This window comes from Eptesicus fuscus, chromosome 6 (genome assembly GCF_027574615.1).
Source record: "Eptesicus fuscus isolate TK198812 chromosome 6, DD_ASM_mEF_20220401, whole genome shotgun sequence".
In the NCBI taxonomy this organism is placed as follows: domain Eukaryota; kingdom Metazoa; phylum Chordata; class Mammalia; order Chiroptera; family Vespertilionidae; genus Eptesicus; species Eptesicus fuscus.
In genome coordinates, this window is record NC_072478.1 from 20,937,137 (window position 1) to 20,963,256 (window position 26,120).

At 53.3% G+C, this 26,120-nt stretch overlaps 1 protein-coding gene and 1 non-coding gene across 4 annotated transcripts; one reads left to right on the forward strand and one right to left on the reverse strand.

Moving 5' to 3' along the window:
• Positions 1-259: 259 nt before the first annotated feature.
• Positions 260-25,991, forward strand: PKN1 (protein kinase N1). Of its 3 annotated transcripts, XM_054717371.1 has the most exons (23): positions 260-471; positions 1,377-1,556; positions 4,860-5,163; positions 6,731-6,882; positions 8,706-8,841; positions 11,817-11,962; positions 12,247-12,460; positions 13,181-13,375; positions 15,792-15,901; positions 15,990-16,133; positions 17,908-17,983; positions 18,063-18,204; positions 18,295-18,388; positions 21,726-21,805; positions 21,882-21,957; positions 22,052-22,143; positions 23,896-24,072; positions 24,265-24,327; positions 24,443-24,519; positions 24,685-24,827; positions 25,104-25,211; positions 25,294-25,374; positions 25,711-25,991. In XM_054717371.1, exons 1-23 carry the CDS (start codon positions 451-453, stop codon positions 25,912-25,914), a joined length of 3,015 nt encoding a protein of 1,004 aa, XP_054573346.1. In that variant the 5' UTR covers positions 260-450; the 3' UTR covers positions 25,915-25,991. The 3 variants fall into 3 exon arrangements, with proteins under 3 accessions (XP_054573346.1, XP_054573347.1, XP_008156122.2); XM_054717372.1 differs by lacking the exon at positions 1,377-1,556; XM_008157900.3 differs by lacking the exons at positions 260-471; positions 1,377-1,556 and adding an exon at positions 3,947-4,004.
• On the reverse strand, positions 8,057-8,160 carry LOC114228477 (U6 spliceosomal RNA). The gene has a single exon (XR_003614618.1). It is a non-coding gene; the product is annotated as a U6 spliceosomal RNA (small nuclear RNA).
• Positions 25,992-26,120: the final 129 nt, after the last annotated feature.

Consider the following 26,120-nt stretch of genomic DNA (forward strand, 5'->3'; position numbering starts at 1 on the left):
GACCCAGAGGCCTCCGCCACTCCCCGCTTTGACCGCGCTCACTCTTTTTGGGTTTCCGCGCACCAAATGGAGGACCTCTGAGCGGAGCGGATCCAGAAGGGCGTGGGGAGCAGACGAAGTGCCGCGGAGAGGGGGCGCCGGGCAGGCTGAGCCCCGCAGCCCCAGGGGCCGCCGGGAGCCCCGCCCCTCTGCCCCGCCCCCTCCCCGGGCGCCGACCTCGGCGGTCACGTGACGGGCCCGGCAGCCGCTGGGGCCGGAGGGCGCGGCGCGCGGACGCGGCGGCCTGGTCAAGCGGGGCCGGAGCGGAGCAGGCCGAGCGGGCCGCGCCCCGGGCCTGGGTCCCGCTGTGCCCGCCCCCTTTCCGCCCTTCACACCCCGCGCGGGGCGCACGCGCGCCTTCCCCGCTACCCCTCCCTCCGCACGGGGACCCCTGGCGGGCGGCGCGAGGACATGGCCAGCGACGCCGTGCAGGTAGGCGCACCTGCCTCCGCGGCTGCTCTGCGGCCGCCGGGCGCCGGGCACCCCCGCCCGCGCGCTGCCGGGATCCCCGAGACCGGGGCGGCCAGGGCAGGAGCCTCCCGAATGCCCGGCGTCCCTTTCCTGGGCCCGTCGGGTGGAGCCAGCACGGCCCCCCTCTCGGCAGGTGGAGGTAGGCAACAGGGGGAGCGGGGAGGTCCGGGAGCCCTCGCCGCACCCCCAAGCTCCACCCCTCCCCGATAATTTGAGGGGGCGCCGCGGCGGTGCGACTTGGGTTGTCTGAGGCTGGCTGTGCGTCCCAGTGCTTGTCGCCCCCGTCACTCGCCTCCCCTCCCCCTCAGGGTTTGATTCTCGGCAGGTGCCGCTTTACCTGGGGCAGGTGCTTGGCATGGTGCCTCGGGAGGGGAGGAGGCCACGCGGCCCGGCGCGGCCCTTCCCCCGCACAACAAAGCTCCAGTGGCCCCGCCTCCGGACTGAGGTTTACGAGGGTCCCGACGCTACTCCGATTGGCACCTGTTGGCAGAAGTGCCCGAGACACCTCATTAGGTGGGGGGACCGGGAGTCCACAGGGCCACCCTCTGGGCTGCCAGGTGGAACCTCATCCCAGGTGGGAATACCCGGGTCTACAGGCTGGGGATTTTCTCATACCGGGAATCCTACCTGAGCATGGGGAGCAGGGCTGGGTCACCCCCCCCCAACACACACACACACACGTATATACACACACAGAGGCACAGGTGACTGATGCCAATTTGCCGCCCAGCCTTGTACTCCCCGTGCCACCTGGTGGACATGACAGCCCTGAACTCACCTCCCCCACCTCTGACAAGCAGGGCCAGGGTGACGTCTGATCTTTGGTTCAATGACCCAAATCTGAGACATGTCCTGTGCCCCCTTAGTGCCTCACCATCTCAGCGTCGTCTGTGGTGCTGTGTAACCAGGTTCTCGTCTCCTTCTGCACCTGCCCTCCATCCCCTCTGTGTCTCCCCCATGTCGCCCTGTCCCCCACCCCAGTCCTGCTGATGGCCTGCCAGCCTTGCCGAGGAGCTGGGCGTATATGGTGTTGCAGATCACACAAGGTCAGACCTTGGGGCTGGGGAGGGCCAGGGTCCCTGTCTCTCCCCAGGGCCCTGAGAGGGCTGTTTAGGAATCCCCATTATATGCATGTGCTTGGTATGTACCAAACATGACCGGGATGGAGGCTGTGATTCCTGGAACGAGGCTGGACCTGTGCCCTGGTTCCCCTTCCCATCTCTTGCCCGCTTTCACCCCCCTCCTATTCATCCTTTTCTTGTGGCTGCTTGGGCCTGCCACCCTGTCCCTCTGTCTGTCCCAACTTGTGCCTGTCTGTTCTGTGTCCGGCAAACGGATGTCCTGTCCAGATTCCGGAAACGCCCAAAGCATTGAAATCTCCGGACGTGGGGGTCTAGGTCCCGTTGCTCTTGGAAGAGGGGAGGATTCTGGGACGTAGGCCTGAGGTCTCCTGCTTTCCAGTGAGAGGTGGTGGAGCAGGGATTCTCTAAGCCTGGGCCAGGCCCCTGACTCATGGGTTCACCCTGCTGGCCCTCTGGTGACTCCTGCCTCCTGGGTAGGAGTGAGTCACTCTAGGGAGAACCCAGGAGGTCAGGCCTCCCTTCCTCCCTGCTCTGCATATTCTCAAGCCTCACCTGCCGGAGGTCAACTGCTCCTCTCTGCCTGGACCCCCATTTGAGATGGTTCTGCTCCTGGCTGCACCCCTGCTCTGCCTGCTGGGGGCTGGGTGGGGCTGGGCAGTGGGCACGGCCTGGTTGGGAGTGGGTAGTATTAGATGACCCTGAGTTTAAATTCCAGCGATGTCACTTCCCTGCCGTGTGTCCTGGGCCGGGTGCCTTTGTCTCTCTGAGCCTCCGTTCTGCTGTTAGGAAAATGGGACTAAGGGTGTGTTCATGGTTGGGAGGAAACGTAGACCAGCCCTCTGCCAGGTGGGGCTGCTGGGAAATCCTTACTGGCAGTCCTAGTCAGCAGCGCAGGGTGTCAGTCTGTGTCCTTTAACCCAGGTTTCTCAGCTTCAGCACTATTTTATTTTTTAAATACATTTTTATCGATTTCAGAGAGGGAGAAACATCAATGATGAGAGAGAATCGTTGATTGGCTGCCTCCTGCACGCCCCCTACTGGGGGGTCGAGCCCACAACCCAGGCATGTGCCCTTTACTGGATTCGAACCCGGGACCCTTTAGCCCGCAGGCCGATGCTCTATCCACTGAGCCAAACCGGCTAGGGCAGCCTCAGCACTGTTGACATTCGGGGCTGGATCATCCTTTGAGGTGGGGACTGTCCAGTGCACTCTAGGTTATCGAGCAGCATCTCTAGTCTCAACCCACTAGATGCCAGTAGCACCCCCTCCTCACCCCCAGTTGTGACAACCAAACATGTTTCTGGGTGATGTCAAAAGCGCTCAGAGGTGGGGTGTGCAAAATTCCCCACCCTCATTGAGAACTGCTCTGTCATCTCTCTGAGCCTCAGTTTCCTCACCTGTAAAGTGGGGGAGAATGAAGGCAGCTGCTCAGGATCCATGTGAGTGATTGGTGGGATTGTGGGGTGTGGCTCTTGGCCTGCCATAAACCCTCCCTGGGGGCAGCTGCCCTCGAGGCTGGTCAGGAGCCAAGGAAGACTTTCTTCATCTGTGAAATGGGATCTCCCCGGGGGGGGGGGGGGGGGGGGGTAACAGCACCTGACAGCTGAGCCAGCACTAGGATTCTGGGCACTCCTTTAAGTCCTGGTTCTGCCTCGTGCTGGCTGTGAGACCTTGGGACAAGCTATGTCACCATTCTGGGCTTCAGTTTCTTCATCTTGAAAATGGGGTGATAACATCTGTAATACTTTCAACAATAAAGATAAATTTATAAAAGAAAATGGGGTGATAATAGCACCTGCCTCATGGACTTCATTAATTGCCCTGGGTGCAGCTTGTAGTAACTACTGTTATTATTACTATTACGATTATTCACGTCATACTTGAGCTTCAGAGAGCCACTGGTTTGGGGTACCCTCACCCCACCCCTCCAGTACTGTTTTCTTAGATCTCAGGGAGGTGCCCCTGGCCAGGCCAGGCCCCCTAGGCCTCCAGGCTGTAGTCAGCAGCAGTGGGCACCCAGAGGAAGCAGGAAGTTGTGACTGCCTGCATCTGCAGGCAGGGGGCTGGCTCATGTAAACAACCATGTGCATTTGCATATCAGTGTACACTCGTGTTCTGTGCACATACCTGTAGGTATCTGAGAGTGTGCATACCTCTGAGCCAGCCCCAGGAGCCTGTGTACACTTGGGGGAGCCTGCCTTCAAGTTCATTCAGACGGGGGCTGAGGAGAAAGGTTCCCTAGATGCACAGAGCCCCGGAGCTGGCCCAGCGCAGGGGTTGCTGGGAGCTAGCAGGAAAGAGGAAGTGGCCAGTGAGAGGCCCGGGTAGGGCTGAGGTTCAGGAAGAGGGCAGGGCCCTCAGCCGGGACCCAGGATGGCGGAGGCTGATCCCACTTTGGACCAGGAGCTGGAGGTGGGGACTGGGGTTCCTGTGGGAGGAGGGCAGAAGAGGACCCTAAGCAGCACAGGCCAGAGGCCCTGCTCTTGGTACCCCTCAGTTTTGGACAGAAGAGAGGAGATAGTTTGGAGTTTCTGTTTGGAAGATGGAACTATCTGAGGCCCTTGGGGACTCCCACGTCAGGGAGATAGAGGAAGAAAGAGAGGGCTCTGCTCTTAGGTCCTGGTTGTAGGGGCTGAGAGGGGGGAGACGGGGACTGTCATTGCGACCTCCTAGTTTTTTTGGGTATAACAGAGGGAAGATGAGGCCGGCCTTAGCACTTGCTAGTTTGAGGCAGAGGAAAGGGGAGAAAGAACCTATTCTCAGGACCCCAATCCCATAGTTTTGGGAGGCAGTGGAGGCCTGTACTTGATTCTTCCTTGACTGGGAAGCAACAGAGGGAAAATGGGGCCTCCTAGTCTGGAGGGACAGCAAAGAGGAGAAGGGGGTCTGCCCACAGGACCTTACCATTTGAGGGGGCAACGAAAGGGAGACAAGGCCTATCCTTGGGGCCCCCTAGTCTGGGAGGACAATGTAAGGGAGATAGGGCCTGTCCTAGGGGACCCCCCCTAGTTTGGGGAGCACAGTGGTGGGGCAATGGGGCCTGTCCTCCAGAATCTCACCATGTAAGAAACAGATAAAGGGAGACAGGACTGTACCTATGGGGCCCCTGAGGCAGGGCATTGTCTCACCTCCCAGTTTTGGGGGTCAGAGGATGTGGAGCAGGCCCTGTCATGGGAGCCCCAGGCCGGGAGGAGGCCAGGCTTGGCTGGCTGAGTGTTCTTTACCCCACATCCTCCTGGCCCCACTGATCCTGCTCTGTCCCCGCAGAGTGAGCCCCGCAGCTGGTCCCTGCTGGAGCAGCTGGGCCTGGCAGGTGCTGACCTGGCGGCTCCCGGGGTGCAACAGCAGCTGGAACTAGAGCGGGAGCGGCTGCGGCGAGAGATCCGCAAGGAGCTGAAGCTGAAGGAGGGTGCCGAGAACCTGCGCCGGGCCACCACCGACCTGGGTCGCAGCCTCGGGCCTGTGGAGCTGCTGCTGCGCGGCTCCTCCCGCAGGCTCGACCTGCTGCACCAGCAGCTGCAGGAGCTGCACGCCCACGTGGTGCTGCCCGACCCTGCGACTGCCACCCATGGTGAGCAGGGCCTTCCCAGGGGAGGCGGGACTCCGGGGCACCACTGCTAGGGGCTGAGCTGCGGGTTCCCAGAGGGAGGCTAGCCCCATCTCCACCGACCCCCAGGGAGACACACTCGGTTACAGTAGCCTCCACCCTCAAATACAGTTCGAGCAAACATCAAAACCAACACCCAGACAAAGGACCAACATCCAGAGACTTACAGTGCCACACAAGTACCCCAAACCACACACAGTCACACCGACACCTGGACAACACCAAAGGACCCACACAGTGTCACACCAATATCTAGACTCACACAGTCACACCAACACCCAGACAACAGCCAAGGACCTAGACACAATCATGTGGATCCCAGGATGGCTTCAAGTCACCACAGCACCCAGAGACTTCCATACTACCACCCAGCACCCAAACAGATGCACACACAGTCACACCAACACACAAGCAGCATACACCCAGAGACTCACACACGGTCACACCAACGCCCACAGATTCACATAAACACAGCTGTTTAGCTCTTCCAGACGTACACTGTCCTATCAACAGCCAGAGACTTGTATGCATAATGGGACAAGGTCTGAAGACCCAACACCACTTTCACCAACACCCAGCCTTTCCATACAATAGGCATATCATTAGCTAGGGACCCACACTGTCAGGGCAGTACTCTGAGATAGTGAGTTAGGCCAACACCCAGAATCTCATATGGTCACATCTACACTTAGAGTCACTCCCACAGTCCCATTACTCTCCAGAAAGTCACACAGAGGCATGCCAGCTCCAGAGACATGAGTATCTGGCTGTACACACCCAGACAGACACAGTCATACCATCACCTGAGATCTGAACATCCAGTTGTGCCAACAGTCAGAAACATGCTAGGGTCACCCCAGCACCCAGATTCTCACACAGTCCTTTTTTTTTTTTTTTCTCTTTTGAATGTTTTCTTGATTTATAGAGAGAGGGAGAGGGAAAGGGATAGAGAGTAGAAATATTGATGAGAGAGAAACATCATTGATCAGGTGCCTCCTGCATGCCCCTACTGGAGATAGAGCCTGCAACCTGGGCATGTGCCCTGACCCGGAATAAAACCAGCAGCCTCTTGGTCCATGGGTCGACGCTTAACCTCTGAGCCACACAAGCCGTGCACACACAGTCCTTCCAACCCTGCTGTCTCCCATAGTTACACAAGCGCCTAGGGAGACGCACACTGGCTTCATCATGCCAACACCCTATGGGTTACAGGTAACCACATCCACACCCATGGCCTCCACACAGCTGTGTAAAGAAGTAGGGGCCTCTGTTCATAGTCCCACCAACACTGAGGACTCAAGCACACCTGGACACTTGCCCACGCCCATCCATGCTGGTTCCGCCCTGGCCCTGAGGGGGATCCCTGCGAGGTCTGGGGTGGTTGGATCCTCAGGGCCCTGGCCCGGGATGGAATCCAGGTTGGACAGAGGGCAGATCCTTTCAGCTGGGGAGACGGGGACTGCCCAAACCTCCTGGGCAGATAGATGGAGGTGAGGGCCCTGGTGACTCTGTCACACCCACCTCTCTCCAGATGCCCCCCTGTCCCCTGGTGAGGGTGGCACGGCCTGCTCAGCCGCCAACCTGAGCCGCGTGGCTGGTCTGGAGAAGCAGCTGGCCATCGAGCTGAAGGTGAAGCAGGGGGCAGAAAACATGATCCAGACATACAGCAACGGCAGCACCAAGGTAGGGCACAAGCAGGCACCCCCATGTGCATGCATGCTCTTGAATAGGTCATGGGCAGCGGGTGGGAGAGGTTGGGGGCTAGGGAGGACAGGGACTGATGGGGGGCTGGGAGGCAGGACTGGGGTACAAGCAGGCCCTAAGGGCATATGGGGAAGGGGGTGACTATGTGTGATGTCAGACAGACACATGACAGAGACTTAGTTGTCCCCTAGAGATTTGAGGTTGGCCATGGTCAGGCCCACACACAGCCACTCACTGCTAGTGGCATCTCTCTGACACATGTCAACACAGGTCAACACCTGGATGTACACATGTCATCATCCTAACATCCAGAGACATCCAGATGCATACCCATGTCATAACATCTAGAGTCACAGAGTCATAGCAACCCCTAGACACACACACACCATCATAACATGTAGAGACACCACTTAGACCAGTGATGGTGAACCTATGACACGCGTGTCAGCACTGACACGCGTAGCCATTTCTGATGACACGCAGCCGCATGCCGAGATGAAACATTTGCTGCTCCTGAGGATGAAACATTTGCGACTAGAGTCTTGGAGTTAGTTTTTCCCTCAAAGTGACACACTACCCGAGTTATGCTCAGTTTTTTGGTGAAGTTTGACACACCAAGCTCAAAAGGTTGCCCATCATTGATTAGACCCACAGATACACCATTAAATTCACACCCAGAGACCAGAGTTTTCATACAGATATTCCCCCCCGCCCAGTCATACCAACACAGGGGACACTGTCACAGGTCTGTCTGTCCCAACACCCAGAGACACTCACACAGACAAGCAGTCAGACATGCTGCTAGAGACACTTGTTCACCCATGCTCGTGTGTGCGCGCGCACACACACACACACACACACACACACACAAATATTACATGTGAGGAAATAAACTACACAGATTACTTTTTCTAGCTTTTATTGAGCCGTAACATACAGACGTATGGGAAGCTTAAGTGTACAACCCAATGAAATTTTACCTGTGTTCACACCGCCCCATCAAAATCCAGAACATTTCCAGTCACCCAGAAAGTTCCCTCCTGCCCCCTTCAGTCAATACCCAGGCCTCTGTCGCCACAGGTTAGCTTTGCCTGGTTTTGAAACACAGCACAAAGTGGATGGGAAAATCCACAACCAGTTTCTTATTTTTATTTTTAATATGGATTGCTTCACGAATTTGTGTGTCATCCTTGCACAGGGGCCATGCTAATCTCTGTATTGTTCCAGTTTTAGTATATGTGCTGCCGAAGCAAGCATGACAACCGGTTTCTACTACTTGTACACACAGAGGGTCCTGGGCTATGCCCAGTCATTGCAATACCTTGAACTGCACACACAAACATCTGGAGCCCCATTATAGCAGACTGTCTCATACACCCACCCAGTCACCCTTGCAGACTCACCCACGTGGCTACAGTCAGGGCTACACCTGCCATGGGGACGTGCATGCGTGCTAACAGCTGATGCGAATACAGCACCTGCTGGTGCCAGGCACAGCCCTGAGCTCTTCATACAGATCAGCTCCTTTAATCCTCAGCCCAGTTCGGATCAGTGCTCTTAGTACTGATCCCATTCCTGCAGATTGAGGAAACAAGCCCAGAGAGGTTAAGTGGCTTGCCTGAAGCCACACAGCTGTGGCAGAGCCAGGATTCAGGCCCCCTGGGCTGCATCACTCCTTTACATCCAGGAACACACAAACACTCTGTCACACGGTCACCCAGGCCTGCACTGTGTGGACAGTAGGGCCGGTGGTTGGACCCCAGCTGTTCAGCAATCCTCTCACGACCTACCTCTGCCCCCAGGACCGGAAGCTGCTGTTGACGGCCCAGCAGATGCTACAGGACAGTAAGACCAAAATTGACATCATCCGCATGCAGCTCCGCCGGGCACTGCAGGCCTGCCAGCTGGAGAGCCAGGCAGCCCCAGAGGAGGCCCAAGGTGAGCCCCTCGCCTTGAGACAATCTAGCCTGCATTTAGACTTGCAGCTCAGCTCTCAGCCCTGAGAGGGAGCCCTTTCTGTGGCAGAGAGGTGGGTGCTGTGACTCACTCTGTGACCTGAGCCTATTCCCAACCCTCACTGGTCCTCAGTTTCCCATTTTGTCCCACTTGAAGTTTACCCTAGACCACATATTGGCAGACTATAGCCCACAGGCCAAATCTGCTATTGCTTTTCTTTCTTTCTTTTGTAAGTGAATTTTTATTGGCACACAGCGATGCCCATTCGTTTACTATCATCTAAGGCCAATTTTGCACTGGGACAGCAGAGCTGTGTAGTGGCAACAGAGCCTGTGTGGTCTGCAAAGCCAAAAGTATTAACTCCCAATTTTTATAGGAAAAATTGCAGACATCTGGACTAAGTGGTTGCCTTGTCACGTTGGTTCCCGTTGTGTAAATCTGTGGGTGTCCACAGCATGTGTGTCTCTGTCAATGAATGCCTGAGGGGTGTCTCAACCTGATTGTCCACCTGAACTTGTGACAGGGTCTTTTTTTTTTTTTTAAATATTTTTATTGATTTTAGAGAGGAAGGGAGAGGGATAGAGAGATAGAAACATCAATGATGAGAATCATTGACCAGCTGCCTCCTGCTCGCCCCCTACTGGGGATCGAGTCCGAAACCCAGGCATGTGCCCTTGGCTGGAATCGAACCTGGGACCCTTCAGTCCACAGGCCGACGCTCTATCCACTGAGCCAAACCGGCTAGGGCAGGGTCTTGATGCATTGTGTGACTGTGTCTGCTACTGATGTGTGTCAGCATTCATGTGCCACAGACTGTGGGGACCACGGTTGAGTGTATGCCCTGGTAACTATGCTAGTTTGTGTGTCACCATGACAGATAGAGGAGGGTCAGCTGTTGGTGGGTGTTAGGGTGTTTGGGCTGCTATCACAGAACCATAGACTGTGTGGCTAATGAACAGAAATTTATTGCTCACAGTCTGGAAGCTGGAAGTCCAAGATGAAGGTACTCGCAGTTCCAGTGTCTGGTGAGGCCCACTCCTTGGTTCATAGATGGTGTCTTCAAGCTGTCTTCATGTGGGGAAAGGGGCGAGGGATCTCTCTGGGGTCTCTCTTACTTATTTATTTATTTAAAATATTTTTATTGATTTCAGAGAGGAAGAGGGGGAGAGAGAGAGAGAGAGAGAGAGAGAGAGAGAGAGAGAGAGAAAAAGAAACATCGATGATGAGAGAGAATCATCATTCAGGCTGCCTCCTGCACGCTCCCCACTGGGGATTGAGCCCACAACCTGGGCATGTGCCCTGACCGGGAATCGAACCTTGGCCTCCTGGTTAATAGGTCAATGCTCAACCACTGAGCACGCCAGCCAGGCCTGGGGTCTTTTTTATTAGGGCACTAATCCCATTCATGAGGGCTCCACCTTCATGATCTAATCACCTCCCAAAGGTCCCACCTTCTAATACTGCTGGGTTTCAACATAGAAATTTTGGGGAGACACATACATTCCGACTAGCAGTAGGGCTTGTAACTCAGATGACAATGTGTGTGTCTTTGGGGGGGTGGTCAGTATGACTGTCCATGTGATTGTCTCTCTGTATTGTGAATACCCTTGTGGGGTTTCTTAGTGATGGTGTGTGATGGGGTGATGATGGCCGTGTGCCTCTCGGCGATATGACCTTGGGGACAGTGTGACTTTGTCCTGTAAGTGTAAAAGTCTCAGCGATTGTCTGAGTGCCTTGAGACAGCAGGTCCAGAAGCAAGAGTGTGACTATGTTTGTAAGATGACGTGCCTGTGAATATCAGGGTTCTGTCTGTGTATTGGTGTGCAGGTGAGTGCCATACACCTGTGGGTAACGGTATGACTCTGTGACTGAGTGCCAGGGTCTGAGTCTGGTATACAGGACAGCGAGACTGTTGGGTGGTTTCCCGTCTTTAGCTCTTAGAAAGAAGGCTGCCATGAATAGTGTACCTATGTCAAGACAGCCATGGATAAGTGTGACCATGGCCTTGTGCCTCTGGGTGACAGGTTTCATACACCTGTGTGACAGTATGTCCTGGTGCCTGTTCCTGTGTCTTTGGGTGATGGCTGCGTCCTGCGTCCGTGACTTCACACTGGGGGTGACAGCCAGCTTTCTCGACATTGGGTCCCCATGCCTGTGGGTACTGGTGACACTGCCCTGCCGACACTGCCCGTGTGATGGCATTTCTTTGCCTATCTCTATGCCTTATCTATGTGGCCGTGTGATCCCATTCTTATGATTTTCCCCGGGCTGGAGTTAGAGTCCTGGGAGTTCTTCCATGGTGTGACCGTGTGTCTTAAGGGTCTTGTGATCATGCCCATCTGCCTCTGTGACAGTGTCCCTTTGCCAAAATTGGGTTGTTCCCAGTCTTTTGCTCTTAGAAAGAAGGCTGCCATGGATAACAGTGCACCTGTGTCAAGTGCAGAGGTGTTTCTATGGGACGTAGTCCCTGAACTGGGATTGCTGGATCAAAGAGTAAATACATTTGTGATTTTGACAGACATGGCCAAACTGCCTCCCTTTGAAAGGCAACTTGTATTCCCATCAGCAATGAATAAAAGTTACTTTTTAAAAAAATGTCCTTGTGTTTGTGTGACTGTATTCTTGTGGCTGTCCAGTTGTCCATATGACGGTGCCTGGGGATGAAGTGGGATCCTGACCATGTTTCTGTCCCCCCGCCTGTGTTGACAGCATGCCTGTGTGTGTGACTGCCCAGTGAGACAGCCTCTGTCCCTGAGACCACCCTTGGGAGTGACAGTGTTTGGATAAAACAGCCTGACCACCCCTTGGGTGCAACTCCATGCGTGTTGGTGCTGATATGTCTGTGGCCAGTACCAGTTGTTACGGAAGGCTGTGTGTCTGGGCTGGGTTGGTTAGACCTGGGTTGGTTGGACCTGGATCCCAGGCCCGGCTCACTGCCCTGTGCCCTGTGCCCACAGGGAGTCCGGACCTGGGGGCCGTGGAGCTGCGCATTGAGGAGCTGCGCCACCACTTCCGAGTTGAGCACGCGGTGGCGGAGGGCGCCAAGAATGTGCTGCGCCTGCTCAGCGCCGCCAAGGCCCCGGACCGCAAGGCAGTCAGTGAGGTGAGCAGCGAGGCCTCCGTGTGGGGGCGGGGCATTTAGTGGTGTGGGGCGGGGCCTCCGTGAAGGGGCGGGGCCTTGGCATGAGAGAGCTGCGGTGAGGGTCGGGGCTTTAGTCCGTGTGCTCAGACCTGCTTTTCAGGGGTAGGACCCAGAAGGTTTGGGTTTGGGGCCTCAAGGGAAAAGGGGCCCTAGGTAGGACTTAGTCGAAGGGAAGGGCCTGGGTCTGCGCTTGGAGGGCACGCCCAGCCCAGCTGTGTCCCCAGCCGGCCCTGCTCCTCCTGCAGGCCCAGGAGAAGCTGACCGAGTCCAACCAGAAGCTGGGGCTTCTTCGGGAGGCGCTGGAGCGGCGACTTGGGGAGCTGCCCACGGACCACCCCAAGGGGCAGCTGCTGCGCGAGGAGCTCGTTGCAGCCTCGTCCGCAGCCTTCAGTGCCCGCCTGGCCGGGCCCTTCCCTGCCATGCACTATAGCACCTTATGCAAGCCCGCACCGCTCACAGGTGGGTCCCGACCTCCCCTACCCGAACCCACCCTACAGCTCTGGACTCCTGATCCCTCATTGTCCCCAGCCCCACGACGCCCACCCCTCACCTCCCACCCAAAGATCCAGACTCCCATCCCACTGTTCTCTCACTTTTCCATTCACCCCAACCCTCCAGCCTGGGCCCCATGTACCCTGGACTCCTGCCCCACCTTGCCCTCCTGTCTCACTTTCCCCACCTCCCCATCAGCTCTGTCTTTTTCCTGCAGCCACAGTCCCTCAGTCCAGCCACTCACTCTCAGAACCCTCAGCCCTGAACCTCTGACCTGCCCCTAACCCCACCCTCCTTAGACTCCTCAGCCGCTACCTCACCAGACCAACCCTGCTGGAGGCCTCAGCCCCTGCCCTAGACCTCAGATGGCCCTCTGAATCATGGCCTAGTTCTGCTCTGCTTCTTGCCTGGACTTGCAGCCTACACGCTTTTCTGTCCTAAACCCCAGCATCCAGAGCCCCTCCCCAGCCTGGTCTGCTGCAGCCTCTCCCCTCCCCCTGGTCCCATATTTCTTATTTCTGGGCACAGCCATCCTGTATCAGATCCCCTGCCCCATTCTGATTGTCCTCCAACTCCCACTTGTGTGCTGGCTGTTGCTGTATAGTATACCCACTTCACCTGGGGCGGGGCCCCCTCCCTTCGACCTGCCCCAATGTTAGTTCCCTCCTGAGCCTGACCCTCCCTCAGGGACCCTGGAGGTGCGTGTGGTGGGCTGCAGGGACCTTCCAGAGACCATCCCCTGGAACCCCTCACCCTCAACGGGAGGGCCTGGGCCCCCGGACAGCCGCACCCCCTTCCTGAGCCGGCCAGCTCGGGGCCTTTACAGCCGAAGTGGAAGCCTTAGTGGCCGGAGCAGCCTCAAAGCAGAAGCCGAGAACACCAGTGAGTGGGTCTGGAGGGATGAGGTGGGGTGAGGGCTCCTTGGGTACCCCACATGTATAACACTCTAACATCACACTCATAAGATGGGTACTGGAAAACAAAACAACAGATGTTAGGGAGGGTGTGGAGCAATTGGAACCCGTGGGCACAGTGGTGAGGATGTAAAGTGGTGCAGCCACTGAACAGCATGACAGATCCTCAGGAATTAAACATGGAATTACCATTTGACCCAGCAGTCCTGCCTCTGAGTATATGCCCAAAAGAGTTGAAAGCAGGTTCTTGAAGAGACATTTGCACACCTGTGTTCATAGCAGCATGACTCAACAATAGCCAGAAGGTAGAAGCAACCCAAATGTCCATTGGACCACGTCGTGCTGAGTGAAATAAGCCGGTCACAAAGGACAAATGCTGTGATTCCACTTACGTGTGGTCTAGAGTAGTCCAATCATAGAGGTGGGAGGAATGGTGGTTCCCAGTGACTGGGGGAGGAGAGTGGGGAGTTAATGCTTAATGAGGACAGAGTTTCAGTTGGGGCATATGAAAGAGTTCTGGAGATAGGTGGTGGTGATGGTCACATAACAATGTGAATATACTTAATATCAAGTGGCTGTACACCTAAAAATGTTTATGATGGTAACTTTTATGTGAATTTACCACAATAAAAAACACACTCATATACTAGTACATAAAGTATGTGTAACGAAAAATAACAATAGGGCAAACATTCATATATCCACCACCCAGGTCAAGAAATGCAACTCTCTGGAAGTTGCCTCAGGTTCCCTCCCCAATTCTAGCCCCTTCCTTCTCTGTCCTAGAGGGAGCTACTCTTCTGACTTCATGGTTACCTTATTTTTTTTTTTCCTTTTTTGGTTTCCTTTGTAATTTTAGCACTTCATATATGTGGAAGCATACAGAATGTATTCCATATCAGTGGCTTCTTTCATTCAACATTGTTTGGAAGATGGATCCATATTGTTGTGTGGAACTATAGTTCATTCATTCATTTTTACTCCTGTTTAATAGTCTATTGTCTTAAACTGAGCCAAATCAAATTGATGTCTTTCAGTTTTTTTTGTGTTTGTTTTTTACACAACTCTTTTTTTAAAAATATATTTTATTGATTTTTTTTACAGAGAGGAAGGGAGAGGGATAGAGAGTTAGAAACATCATTGAGAGAGAATCATCAATCAGCTGCCTCCTGCACACCTCCTACTGGGGATGTGCTCGCAACCCAGGTACATGCCCTTGACCGGAATTAAACCTGGGACCTTTCAGTCCACAGGCCGACGCTCTATCCACTGAGCCAAACCAGTTAGGGCTACACAACTCTTTATATATTTTTTGATTTTTAAAAATACTTTTTATTGATTTTAGAAAGGGAGAGGATTAGAGAGCTAGAAACATCAATGAGGGTGAAACATCAATTGGCTGCCTCCTGCACTCCCCTCACTGGGGATTGAGCCCACAACCTAGACATGTGCCCTGACCAGGAATCAAACTGGTGACCTCTTGGTTCATGGGTCAAAGCTCAACTACTGTGCCACACTTGCCGAGTTGATTTTTTTTTCTTTTTTTAGAGAGAGAGGAAGGGAGAGAGAGAAAGAGAGAAACATCAATCTGCTGCCTCATGTATGTCTCTTTTGTGTTGTTTTTTTAGGTAAAAAATAGTTGAATATCAGCACTTTCATGATTTAGCTAAAAAGACTATGTTGTCATTTATATAGGGTGTTCCTCAAAAATTTATATACATACTTTGAATAATTATAAAGGCAGTGTTTATTAAAATATATTTCATTTTCAAAACTGAGCTATCAGCTATTAAAGTGTGTATACATTTCTTTGGGACACCCTATGCATTAATTCTCCTGTTAATGGATAGGGAGATGCTCCCAGTTTGGGGCCATTATATTATGCATCTCCTGATGCATATCTGCATGCATTTTTCTAGGGTAAATATTTAGGAGTACATTGCTGGAATGTGCATATAGAATAAAAGTAAATTTGGATCCCTACCTCACATCATACACAAAAATCAACTGGAGGTGGATTAAAGGCCTTAATATGAAAGGTAGACCGAACTAGTTTGGCTCAGTGGGTAGAGCGTTGTCCTGCCAACTGAAGGGTCCCTGGTTCAATTCTGGTCAAGGGCACATGCCCAGGTTGTGGGCTCGATCCCCAGTGGGGGGCGCGCAGGAGGCAGCCAATCAGTGATTCTCATCATTGATGTTCCTATCTCTCCCTCTCTCTTTCTCTCTGAAATCAATAAAAGAATATTTTTTAAAAAGATAGCATAGCAGAATATTATGATAGGAGATATTGTGATAAAAATATTTAATCAGATAAAGAACTATACCCCCGCCCCAGCATTTCCTGACCCTCTCATCCCCTCCTCCCCCCCCCCCCCCGGTTGCAGGTGAAGTTAGTACTGTGCTCAAGCTGGATAACACAGTGGTGGGGCAGACGTCCTGGAAGCCATGTGGCCCCAACGCCTGGGACCAGAGCTTCACCCTGGAGCTGGAGAGGGTGAGCTAGGTTGGGGGACAATGGGGCCTGGAGGAGGGTTCTGGGCCTTGGGCACCCCCAAATGACGGCCCTCTTCCTTTCCCTTGAGGCACGGGAACTGGAATTGGCTGTGTTCTGGCGGGACCAGCGGGGCCTGTGTGCCCTCAAATTCCTGAAGTTGGAGGATTTCTTGGACAACGAGAGGCATGAGGTCCAGCTGGACATGGAACCCCAGGGCTGCCTGGTGGCTGAGGTACGGCCGGACCCCTGACCCTGAGGAAATACTTCCTGCATCTCCAGCTCCAAATTTGGAAGATATGTATCGATTGGGCTCAGAACCTTGACAGAAAAGTACCTCTCATTACTTACATCAGTGACACGACTTAAGCTTGGATTGGTTTTGTTTTGAGACAAGATTTAAAAAAAAAAAATTGTTTTTTAATCACAGAATTAAAATTTTGTCAAGCCAGAAAAGAAAAACAAAACTTGGCAACATGTCACGGCCCGTGGCAACATGTGCTAGCAGAGCCACGGTTGAGTAGAGAGATTCCTTCTGCAGTGGGGTTAGGGTTCAAGTCAGGGGATCCCACCCTCAGCACTGTAGACATGGGGGCAGATCATTCCCAGTTGCAGGGGCCGTTCTGTACATTGAGTAGCATCCCTGGTTCCCACCCCAGGATGCCAGTTGCAAGCCCCCAGTTGTGACAGCCACAGTCTCCAGACATTGTCAAATGTGCCCTGGGGGAGAGGCCATGATCCGAGTAACATTCCTAGCTGACCCCTTGTCCTGTGTCCCAAGTGCTTTGCCGACGTTCACTTGTTAATCCTCACAACAATCCAATGCACAGCTGACAGTGGAGGAAACTGAGGCCCAGAGAAGGAAAGTCCCTGGCCCTTCATTTAGCCCAAATTATCCTCAAAAATGTTTTTAATTTGCCTCTAACATACCCATGTGCCCTGTTTTCTATATACATACATCTCTCCCCCTATCCATATCCCCATGTGAAAATTCTTACGTGATCTCATAATCCAGGAACTGAAGGAAACCAGAGAGGAGCTGACTTCAGTGGCAGGCCAGTTTCTTCTGCGAGGAATGTCCCAAACCAAGCGAGAATGGTGGGGGTGGCCCCGGGGGCAAATGCTGAGGCCTTCGGGTTTCTCTCTAGCATTTGATTTTGTTTTATGCTTCCCCAGAATGCCATCCGGTGGAACTCTGTATAGTTCTGTTGTCGATGAGCCAACAATAGTTGCATTCTACTGTGGGAGGAAATGTTTTCTGTCCGTGTCATCCAGTATAGCAGCCGCCAGCCTAGTAGCCACTTGAAGTGTGGCCAGTGTGACTGGGGAACTGAAACATTAATGTTCCTTAAATTTTGCTCCACTTACATAGCCACGTGTGGCTAGTGGCAACTGTATTGGACACATATAAAGTGACACCGTTCTGTGACTTTAGCACTTTCTAGAAGATGTGTTGGAGTTTGGAGAATTCATCTAGACCAGTGGTGGCCCCGCCGGGGTGGGCACCAGTATCACCTGGAGGGCTTATTGAAACAGACCGCTGGGCCCCACCCCGGGTGTTTCCGAATCAGTGAGTCCAGGTGGGGGGCTCGTGGATCTGCATTTCTAGCACCTTCCCCGGCAATGCTGATTTGCAGGTCTGGGACCACTCTCGGGAATCAGGGCACTAAGTGACGTAGGACCTTTTGCTGGAGTTGAATGTGCATCTTGTTGGGTCAGACTCCCGCCCCACCCCTTGAGGAAGGCTTGGGTGCCTGCTTCTCGTGTCTCCAAAATGGCACTCTCTCTCTCCCTTCCTTGCTCTCTCCTTGCCTCCCGCATGCGCCCCTGGGGCCGAGGAGGTGGCTCTGCCAAGCGGTGGATTGGTTTTGTAACCCCTTAATATGATGCAATGCCACAGTGATCGGAATCCCCAGAACATGCATGTGCACACCTCTGCTCCTAAGGGCTTCTCCACTGCGCTGCCTGGAAGTGGGCAAGGGTCCTCACACGTTGACCCCTCTCCCCAGGTCACCTTCCGCAACCCTGTCATTGAGAGGAAACCCCGGCTTCGACGGCAGAAGAAAATCTTCTCCAAGCAGCAAGGTGAATGGGTGGGTCGGGGCAGGGGAGAGGCCAGGGGTCCCAGGAGCGTCTCGGAGGGTGACACTGCCCGTCCCCCCAGGGAAGGCGTTCCAGCGTGCCAGGCAGATGAACATCGACGTTGCCACCTGGGTGCGGCTGCTTCGAAGGTTCATTCCCAGTGCCACAGCCACGGGCACCTTCAGCCCGGGGTCTTCTCCCGCACCTGAGACCCGATCCACAGGGTAAGGAGGACAGGCCCTGGGGGTCCCCGCTGCCCCTGTTGCCCCTCAGGGTGCTGGGTCCCAGATACACCCTCCTTTTTTGTACTACAGCGACATATCCGTGGAGAAGCTTAACCTCGGGGCTGATTTGGACAGCTCCCCCCAGAAGAGCCCTCCGTGTTCTCCTTCCAGCCCATCAAGCCTGGTAAGCATCTCGCTCCCCCCCTAAGCCTGGCTAGGCAGCATCAGGGGGCCTCCTTCCCAGCTCAAGGCCCAGAGACCACCAGGAACTTCCCTGGGTCACACAGCACTCCTCTGGCAGAACCCGGGTCCAGTTCTTTTTGTTGTTGTTAATCCTCACCTGCGGATATTTTTTCTATTGATTTTTGTTAGAATGGAGGGAAGGAGGAAGGAGGAGAAAGATTGAGAGAGAGAGAAACATCGATGTGAGAGAGACACATCAATTGCTTGCCTCCTGCATGAGCCCCAACTGGGGCAGGGATTGAACCTGCAACCCAGTGCAAGTTCCTTGACAGGGAATTGAACCCGTGACCCTTCAGTTCTTGGACCGACGCTCTAACTACCTAGCAACACCTGCCAGGGCAGGGTCCAGTTCTTCAGCCTGGATAAAAACATGAGCTCAGGAGCCAGGCCTCCTGGGTCCCCATTCCGACTCTGCTACCTCCTGGCTGTGTGACCCATGCCAAGCACTGCCCTGTGAAAATGGGCATGTTAAAAACTCATGTCAACGATGGAAGTCAAGGTAGTGGTTTTCTCTGGGTGGGGTGGGGGTGACACAGGGGAGCCTGCCAAGTGATAGGAGTCTTCTACATCTTGATCTAGGTCAGAGGTCAGCGTACTTTTTCTGTAAAGGGTGATATAATCAATATTTTCATCCTTGTGGGCCAGATAGCCTTGCTCCTAACTATCAACACTGCCCCTGTAGAAAGCAGCCACAGGTAATGCTGACATACACTAATGGGTGGGCGGTGTTCTGGGAAAACCTTACTGATGGACACTTAAGTTTCAATGATACATCGTTTTCCTAGATCAGGAAGTATTCTTTCGATATTTTCCCATCCCTTTAAAAATATAATAGCTTACAAACCATAGGAAAAACAGCATTTGCCCACCCCTCGTCTAGGCATGTGGACCCAGGTGGACATATTCTAGTATATGATAGCTGATCTTTTCACCACCTCCCTGAGTGCATTTATTATTATTATTATCTAAAAATATATATTGATTACAGAGAGGAAGGGAGAGAGAGAAAGAAATAAAAACAAATGAGGAGAGCCCTAACTGGTTTGGCTCAGTGGATAGAGCGTGGGCCTGCGGACTGAAGGGTCCCAGGTTCGATCCCCAGTAAGGGGTGTGCAGGAGGCAGCTGATCGATGTTTCTCTCTCATCGATGTTTCTCTCTATCCCTCTCCCTTCCTCTCTGTAAAAAATCAATAAAATATATTTTAAAAAACAAACAAACAAAAATAATGAGGAGAGAGAATCATTGATTGACTGCATGCCCCCTACTGGGGATTGAGCCTGCAACCAAGGTACGTGCCCTTGTCTGGAATCAGTCCTTGGGCCGGCACTCTAACTACTGAGCAAACCCTAGGGCTATTTCATTTAAAATAAAAATAAAAATAGCCTTGGTCGGGTGGCTCAGCTGGTTGAAACATTGTTTAACTCCAAAAGGTTGTAGGTTTGATTCCGAGTCAGGGCACATACCTAGGCTTTGGGTTCAATCCTGGGGAGGCAGCTAATCTGTTTCTCTCTCACATCGATATTTCTCTTTCTCCCTTCCTTGCTTTCTAAAAATCAATTTAAAAAACACACCCATATCCTGGGTGAGGATTAAAGAATAAAAGAAAAATAAAATAATACATGCTTCGTGGCATTGAATTAAATGAGATATCTTATTATATGAGATGAGGAGAGTTTGGCAAAAAAAGAAACAAACCCAAACCTCCCCAAAATTAATGACACTGATGGCTGGGAAAGATGTAGGAAAACAGACAGCCCATGGGCATGCCCGTTGCTATATCACGTGGGAGGGCCTAGCTGGCTGAGTTAAAAATGGACACTATCTCACCCTGCCCAGAGGGACTCAGCAATTAAAGCATCGGCTCCTGCACCAAAGGGTCTCGGGTTCAATTTCCGGCCAAAGGCACATACCCGGGTGGCAGGTTCGATCCCCGGCCCAGGAGGCCCGTGCAGGAGGCCATCAGTCAATGTGTCTCTCTCACATCGATGTTTCTCTCTCTCTTTCCCCCACTCCTTCCTTTCCATTCTTTCTGAAAAGCAATGGAAAAAATATCCTTGGGTGAGGATTAACCAAACAAAAAACAAAGAATGGGTACTGTCTTGATCCAGAAATCCACTCTGGACCTCCCCTAGATCTTCACACATGCACCCCCAGGATGTTCACTGCAGCAGCTTTGTGAGGGCAAAAGAGTGGAAACAGCTTCAGGGTCCCTCCATAGGAACCAGTGCTAAATAAACGACAGTGGAATAGTATGCAGCTGTGAAAATGACACAAATCTGGTGTAGACTGATTTCCAGACAGATTGTCCAGTGGGAGAGGCAAGATTAGAATGTTGTCAATAGAATATTGTGCAAGGAAAGTGGAGCCTGTCCTGGCACTTTGGTTCATGTGGGTATAAAATACAGAAAGAAAGAAAAAAAAATACAGAAAGACACCAAGGAAACCACTCACAGCAGCTGGCTCTAGGGAGAGCAGCTGAGGCAGGAAGGACTGTTTTGAACCTGTTGGTATTGATTGAATTTTTGGAACTGTGTTATTTTTCCCCATAAAAATATTATATTTGATCCTTTTCAAAGTTACATATAGATGTGGTATAAAGAATTAAATGGCGTCCTAGCCAGTTTGGCTCAGTGGATGGAGCATTGGCCTGCAGACTGAAGGGTCCTGGGTTCGATTTGGTCAAGGGCACATGCCCAGATTGCGGGCTCGATCCCCAGTAGGGGATCCATGATTCTCTCTCATCATTGATGTTTCTATCTCTCTCTTCTCTCCCTTCGTCTCTGAAATCAATAAAAAATATATTTTTTAAAAAGTCTTGTTAAAAAAAAAAAAAAGAATTAAGTGGTTCCAAAGGACTAATACCAATAAAGGTAATAAGTAGATAAATGGTAAAATATGTTTACAGCATGAAATGTACTGGAGAGAAAAATAAAGCAGAAAAGGGGGGAATAGAGAGGGCTGGTGTTGCAGGTTCTGTTACGTATTCCATAGAGTGGTCTGCTGACCACCTACAAAGGTGACATTTGAATAAAGGCCTGAAGGAGGTGAGGAAGGAACTGTGCAGAAAAGAGGGTTCTAGGCAGAGGGAACACTCCGTGCAAAGATACTAGGGTGGAAACGGCCTGGTCTGTTCAGGGCACAGTGAGAGGAACTTGTGGTTAGAGGGAAGTGAACGAGGGGCAAGTGGGAGCAGAGGTGAGGTCAGAGAGGTGACAGGAGCCTTGGTGGCTATTGTGGTTATGGGGTGCCTCACTCTGACCCCCTCTCTCTGCTACAGAGTTCGCCAGTCCAGGAGACAACCACCACATCTGAGCTGCCTTCAGAGACTCAGGAGACCCCAGGCCCCACCCTCTGCAGGTGACACCCCTCCCCTGTCCACCAACAGCCACCGCTGCCCACTGCCCCTGTCCCCACTAGTGTCCTCTCTCCACAGCCCTCTCAGGAAGTCACCCCTGACCCTTGAGGACTTCAAGTTCCTGGCGGTGTTGGGCCGGGGTCACTTTGGGAAGGTGAGACGGTGGCAAGAAGTTGAAGAGCTGGGAGCCCACACCCTTGGGTCTCTGGCCTGGTTGCTAAGGCCGCCCCCGCCCACTGTGGTTACAGGTGCTGCTTTCTGAGTTCCGGCCCAGTGGGGAGCTGTTCGCCATCAAGGCTCTGAAGAAAGGGGACATTGTGGCCCGAGATGAGGTGGAGAGGTGGGGACCCTGCTCAGGCCATCTGAGAACATCAGTCTTCTCTTCTGGGAAATGGGAGTCAGAGTAGTCCTTTCTCCCACTTATTAAGCTAGAACTTAAGAAAATACTCTTTTTGTGACATTTATTTACTTATTTATACTAACTCTTAGAAACATCCACTCTGCACTTTATATTCAGTGACTCATTTGTTCCCCACAGCAGCCCTATGGAGTAAATACTGTCATTGTTCCCATTCTCCTGATGGCACAGAGAAGTTGAGCAAGTTGCCTGAGGTCACATAGCCAGTAAGCAGCAGGTCCAGGATTCAAACCTAGGGACTCGGGCTCTGAAGCCTGTGCTTTTTTTTTTTTTAATTGATTTCAGAGAGGAAGGAAGAGAAAGATAGGAACATTAATGATGAGAGAGAATCATTGATCGGCTGCTTCCTGCACACCCCCTACTGGGGATTGAGCCCACAACCCGGGCATGTGCTCTGATCTGGAATCAAACCTTGACTTCCTGGTTCATAGGTCAGTGTTCAACCACTGAGCCACACCAGCTGGGCTGAAGCCTATGCTCTTAATGGTGCCATTGCATTGCCTCAGCTTTGGGGTCAGGGCCCTGAGTTCAAATCCCATCTCTGCCACAGACATACTTAAAGATCCTGGGGAGGCCCTTCTGAGCCTCGGCCTCCCCCTCTATAAAAGGGGAGTAATGATGCCTTTCGTGCACGGTAATCAAGGTGGGTTAAATGAGAGACTGAATCTGGAGTATTCTGCATAGTGCCTGGCCTCCTGTAAATTCTCAGAAACACTGAGACTGTCCCCAATCTTCTTGACATCTTTTTGTTAATCAGGAACCCAATTCGTGCAGGCTTAAGCAAATAGAAGAATTTATTGCTCTGGGTCAGAAATGTGCAGGGGTGTCTGCCTTCAGGCATGGCTGTATCCAGGTGCTCAGATGATGTCTCTCAGTTCTGCTTTCCTGGGTATGGAATTTGCAGTCCCCTCATGGCGGCAGAGATGCCCTCCACCCAGCAGTTTAAGGCTCATCCACCTGCTTTAGCCCTTCCTTAAAAATTCCAGGAGATCCCAGTCACAAGCCTATGTTGCGGGCTCCATCCCCAGTAGGGGGCGTGCTGGAGGCAGCCCATTGATGTTTCTCTCTTTCTCTTCCTCTCTGAAATCAATAAAAACATTTTTAAAAAATATATTTTTATTGATTTCAGAGAGGAAGGGAGAGGGAAACAGATAGAAATATAATGATGCGAGAGAATCATTGATCAGCTGCCTCCTGCACGCCCCCTACTGGGGATTGAGCCCACAACCCAGGCTCAATGTGCCCTTGACCGGAATCGAACCCGAGACCCTTCAGTCCGCAGGCTGATGCTCTGTCCATTGAGCCAAACCAGCTAGGGCAATAAAAACATATTTTTTAAAAATTCCAACAGAAATCCTGAGTTTGAGCCCCATTGGCTTGGCTTCCTCATTCCCGAATAAATTCCTGGCCAGGGAGATGGGGTGCTCCAATTAGCCCACCCCTTCCAGCTCCCCAAAGAGAAGTTGGGGGACTGTTACTAGGATGACAGATGGATTCTAGGTGCCTGTTTAGCAGACAAGGCTGCCGAAGTTCAGAGATATAAAGCAATTTGCCCAATGTTGCACAGCCATAGAGGCCTTCAACAAATATCCGATGTTTGAAGACTCTAGGGTGTGTGAGAGTTGGGGGTAGGGAGCTACTATGCTCTCTGACCCCTGTCCCCACCCTGTCCAGCCTGATGTGTGAGAAGCGGATCTTGGCAGCGGTGACCAGCGCGGGACACCCCTTCCTGGTGAACCTGTTTGGCTGCTTCCAGACACCGGAGCACGTGTGCTTTGTGATGGAATACTCAGCTGGTGGGGACCTGATGCTGCACATCCACAGTGACGTCTTCTCCGAACCCCGAGCTATGTGAGCCTGGCCCCTGCACCCCATGCCTCAGCCCCTTCTCACTCCTCCCACTAAAGATCCCACCTCCCCCCACCCCAAGCCCTTGGAGTCTGGTTGAATGGGGGGTGGGGGGCTTTTGAGAATGTGGCAACCAGGTTTGGATGATCTTCCTGTGGGGAGGCCTGGCTGCCTCACACCAGCCTCTCTCTGCAGCTTCTATTCAGCCTGTGTGGTGCTGGGGCTGCAGTTTCTCCACGAACACAAGATTGTCTACAGGTGTGTGCGTGTGCGTGCTCGTGCGTGCATGCTGTGCCCACTGGGGGGCCCTCAGGCTTGAGGCAGGGCCCCCATTCCCACTCATATCTCTTTACACCCCCCCAACCCCTCACAGGGACCTGAAGTTGGACAATTTGCTCCTGGACACGGAGGGCTATGTCAAGATCGCAGACTTTGGCCTCTGCAAGGAGGGTGAGGGGCGGGGCCGGGATCTGAGGGTATTAGACAGAATGGGGGGGAAGGAATGGAGTCCCCAACCCTACCCAGGTTATCTCACAACCCCACCCTTGATCCTGGGACAGGGCTGGCTGGACCCCCTCTGTCCCCCAATAATCTCACATGTCCCTGCTGCCCCAGGGATGGGCTATGGGGACCGGACCAGCACGTTCTGTGGAACCCCGGAGTTCCTGGCCCCCGAGGTGCTGACAGACACGTCGTACACGCGGGCGGTGGACTGGTGGGGGCTGGGCGTGCTGCTCTATGAGATGCTGGTTGGTGAGGTGAGGCCACAGGCTGCCCCCACCCTGCTTGTCCCTGGGATGGCACTGGAACCTGCGTGTGCCCAGGGGTGGAATCAGAATCTGCCTCCAACACGTGTTGTGTGATGGGGCAGGTGGCTTCTTAATTTGGAATTAGTTTCCAAATTGTAAAATGGGGTACATACCCTCTGTGTGCAGGTGCAGCCAGAGCAGAGGGCGTTGGGGCTGGGTGTGGCATGGCCAGAGGAGGTGCCTAACTCATTCACTCTGTTCTCCCTGCTTTCTCTCTGTTCCCAGTCCCCCTTTCCTGGGGACGACGAGGAAGAAGTATTTGACAGCATCGTCAACGATGAGGTTCGCTACCCCCGATTCCTGTCAGCGGAAGCCATCGGCATCATGCGCAGGGTGAGGACCCTCCAAGCTGGGGTGTACTGGGGAGGGCTCTGGGATCCAGAGGGGAAGACTGATATGGTGCCCCCACCCCCAGCTTCTGCGGAGGAATCCGGAGCGGAGGCTGGGATCCAGCGAGAGGGATGCAGAGGACGTGAAGAAACAGCCCTTCTTCAGGGTGAGGACCCTCATCCTTCCAAGGACCAGGCCGTTTCCCCCTAAGACCCCGTTGCTTCACCTTCAACATTGTCACCCCTGCCTTCCCTCCCGCACCCTCGCTGACCCTGCTGCACCCATACCTCCTCCAGGCTGGCCTGGTGGGAACCACTGCCTTAGTGTGAGACCAGGCTCCCCTGATCCTTTCGGACCTCCCAGCCCTGCCTGCTCTGCCCCTCTATCTTGTGGCTCAGATGGACCTCCACACACCCAGAGGTGGAGGGGGCGCAAGGGGCTGGCCTCTCATGCCCTCTGTGCCCCAGCCCTCCACACTGACCTCCCCCCACTCTCCCTACAGACCCTGGCCTGGGACGCCCTGCTGGCCCGGCGCCTGCCGCCGCCCTTCGTGCCCACGCTCTCAGGCCGCACAGATGTCAGCAACTTTGATGAGGAGTTCACAGGGGAGGCCCCCACGCTGAGCCCGGCCCGAGACTCGAGGCCCCTCACTGCCACGGAGCAGGCTGCCTTCCGGGACTTCGACTTCGTGGCCGGGGGCTCTTAGCCTGCTCCCCTGCCCTTGCTCCCACCCAGCTGTTGTTAGTTTTTATAAATGCCTTTGGGGTTTGCCCCCTCCATGCATCCCTGGCTCTTTTGTTCACAGTAATGGGAATGGAGGGGCGTAATGAGAGATGGGGAGAGTGGGATGGGAAGATGCTGTGGGTTATGCTGGGGGGTAATTTGAAGGGAGTCAGGGGAGGATGGGAACTT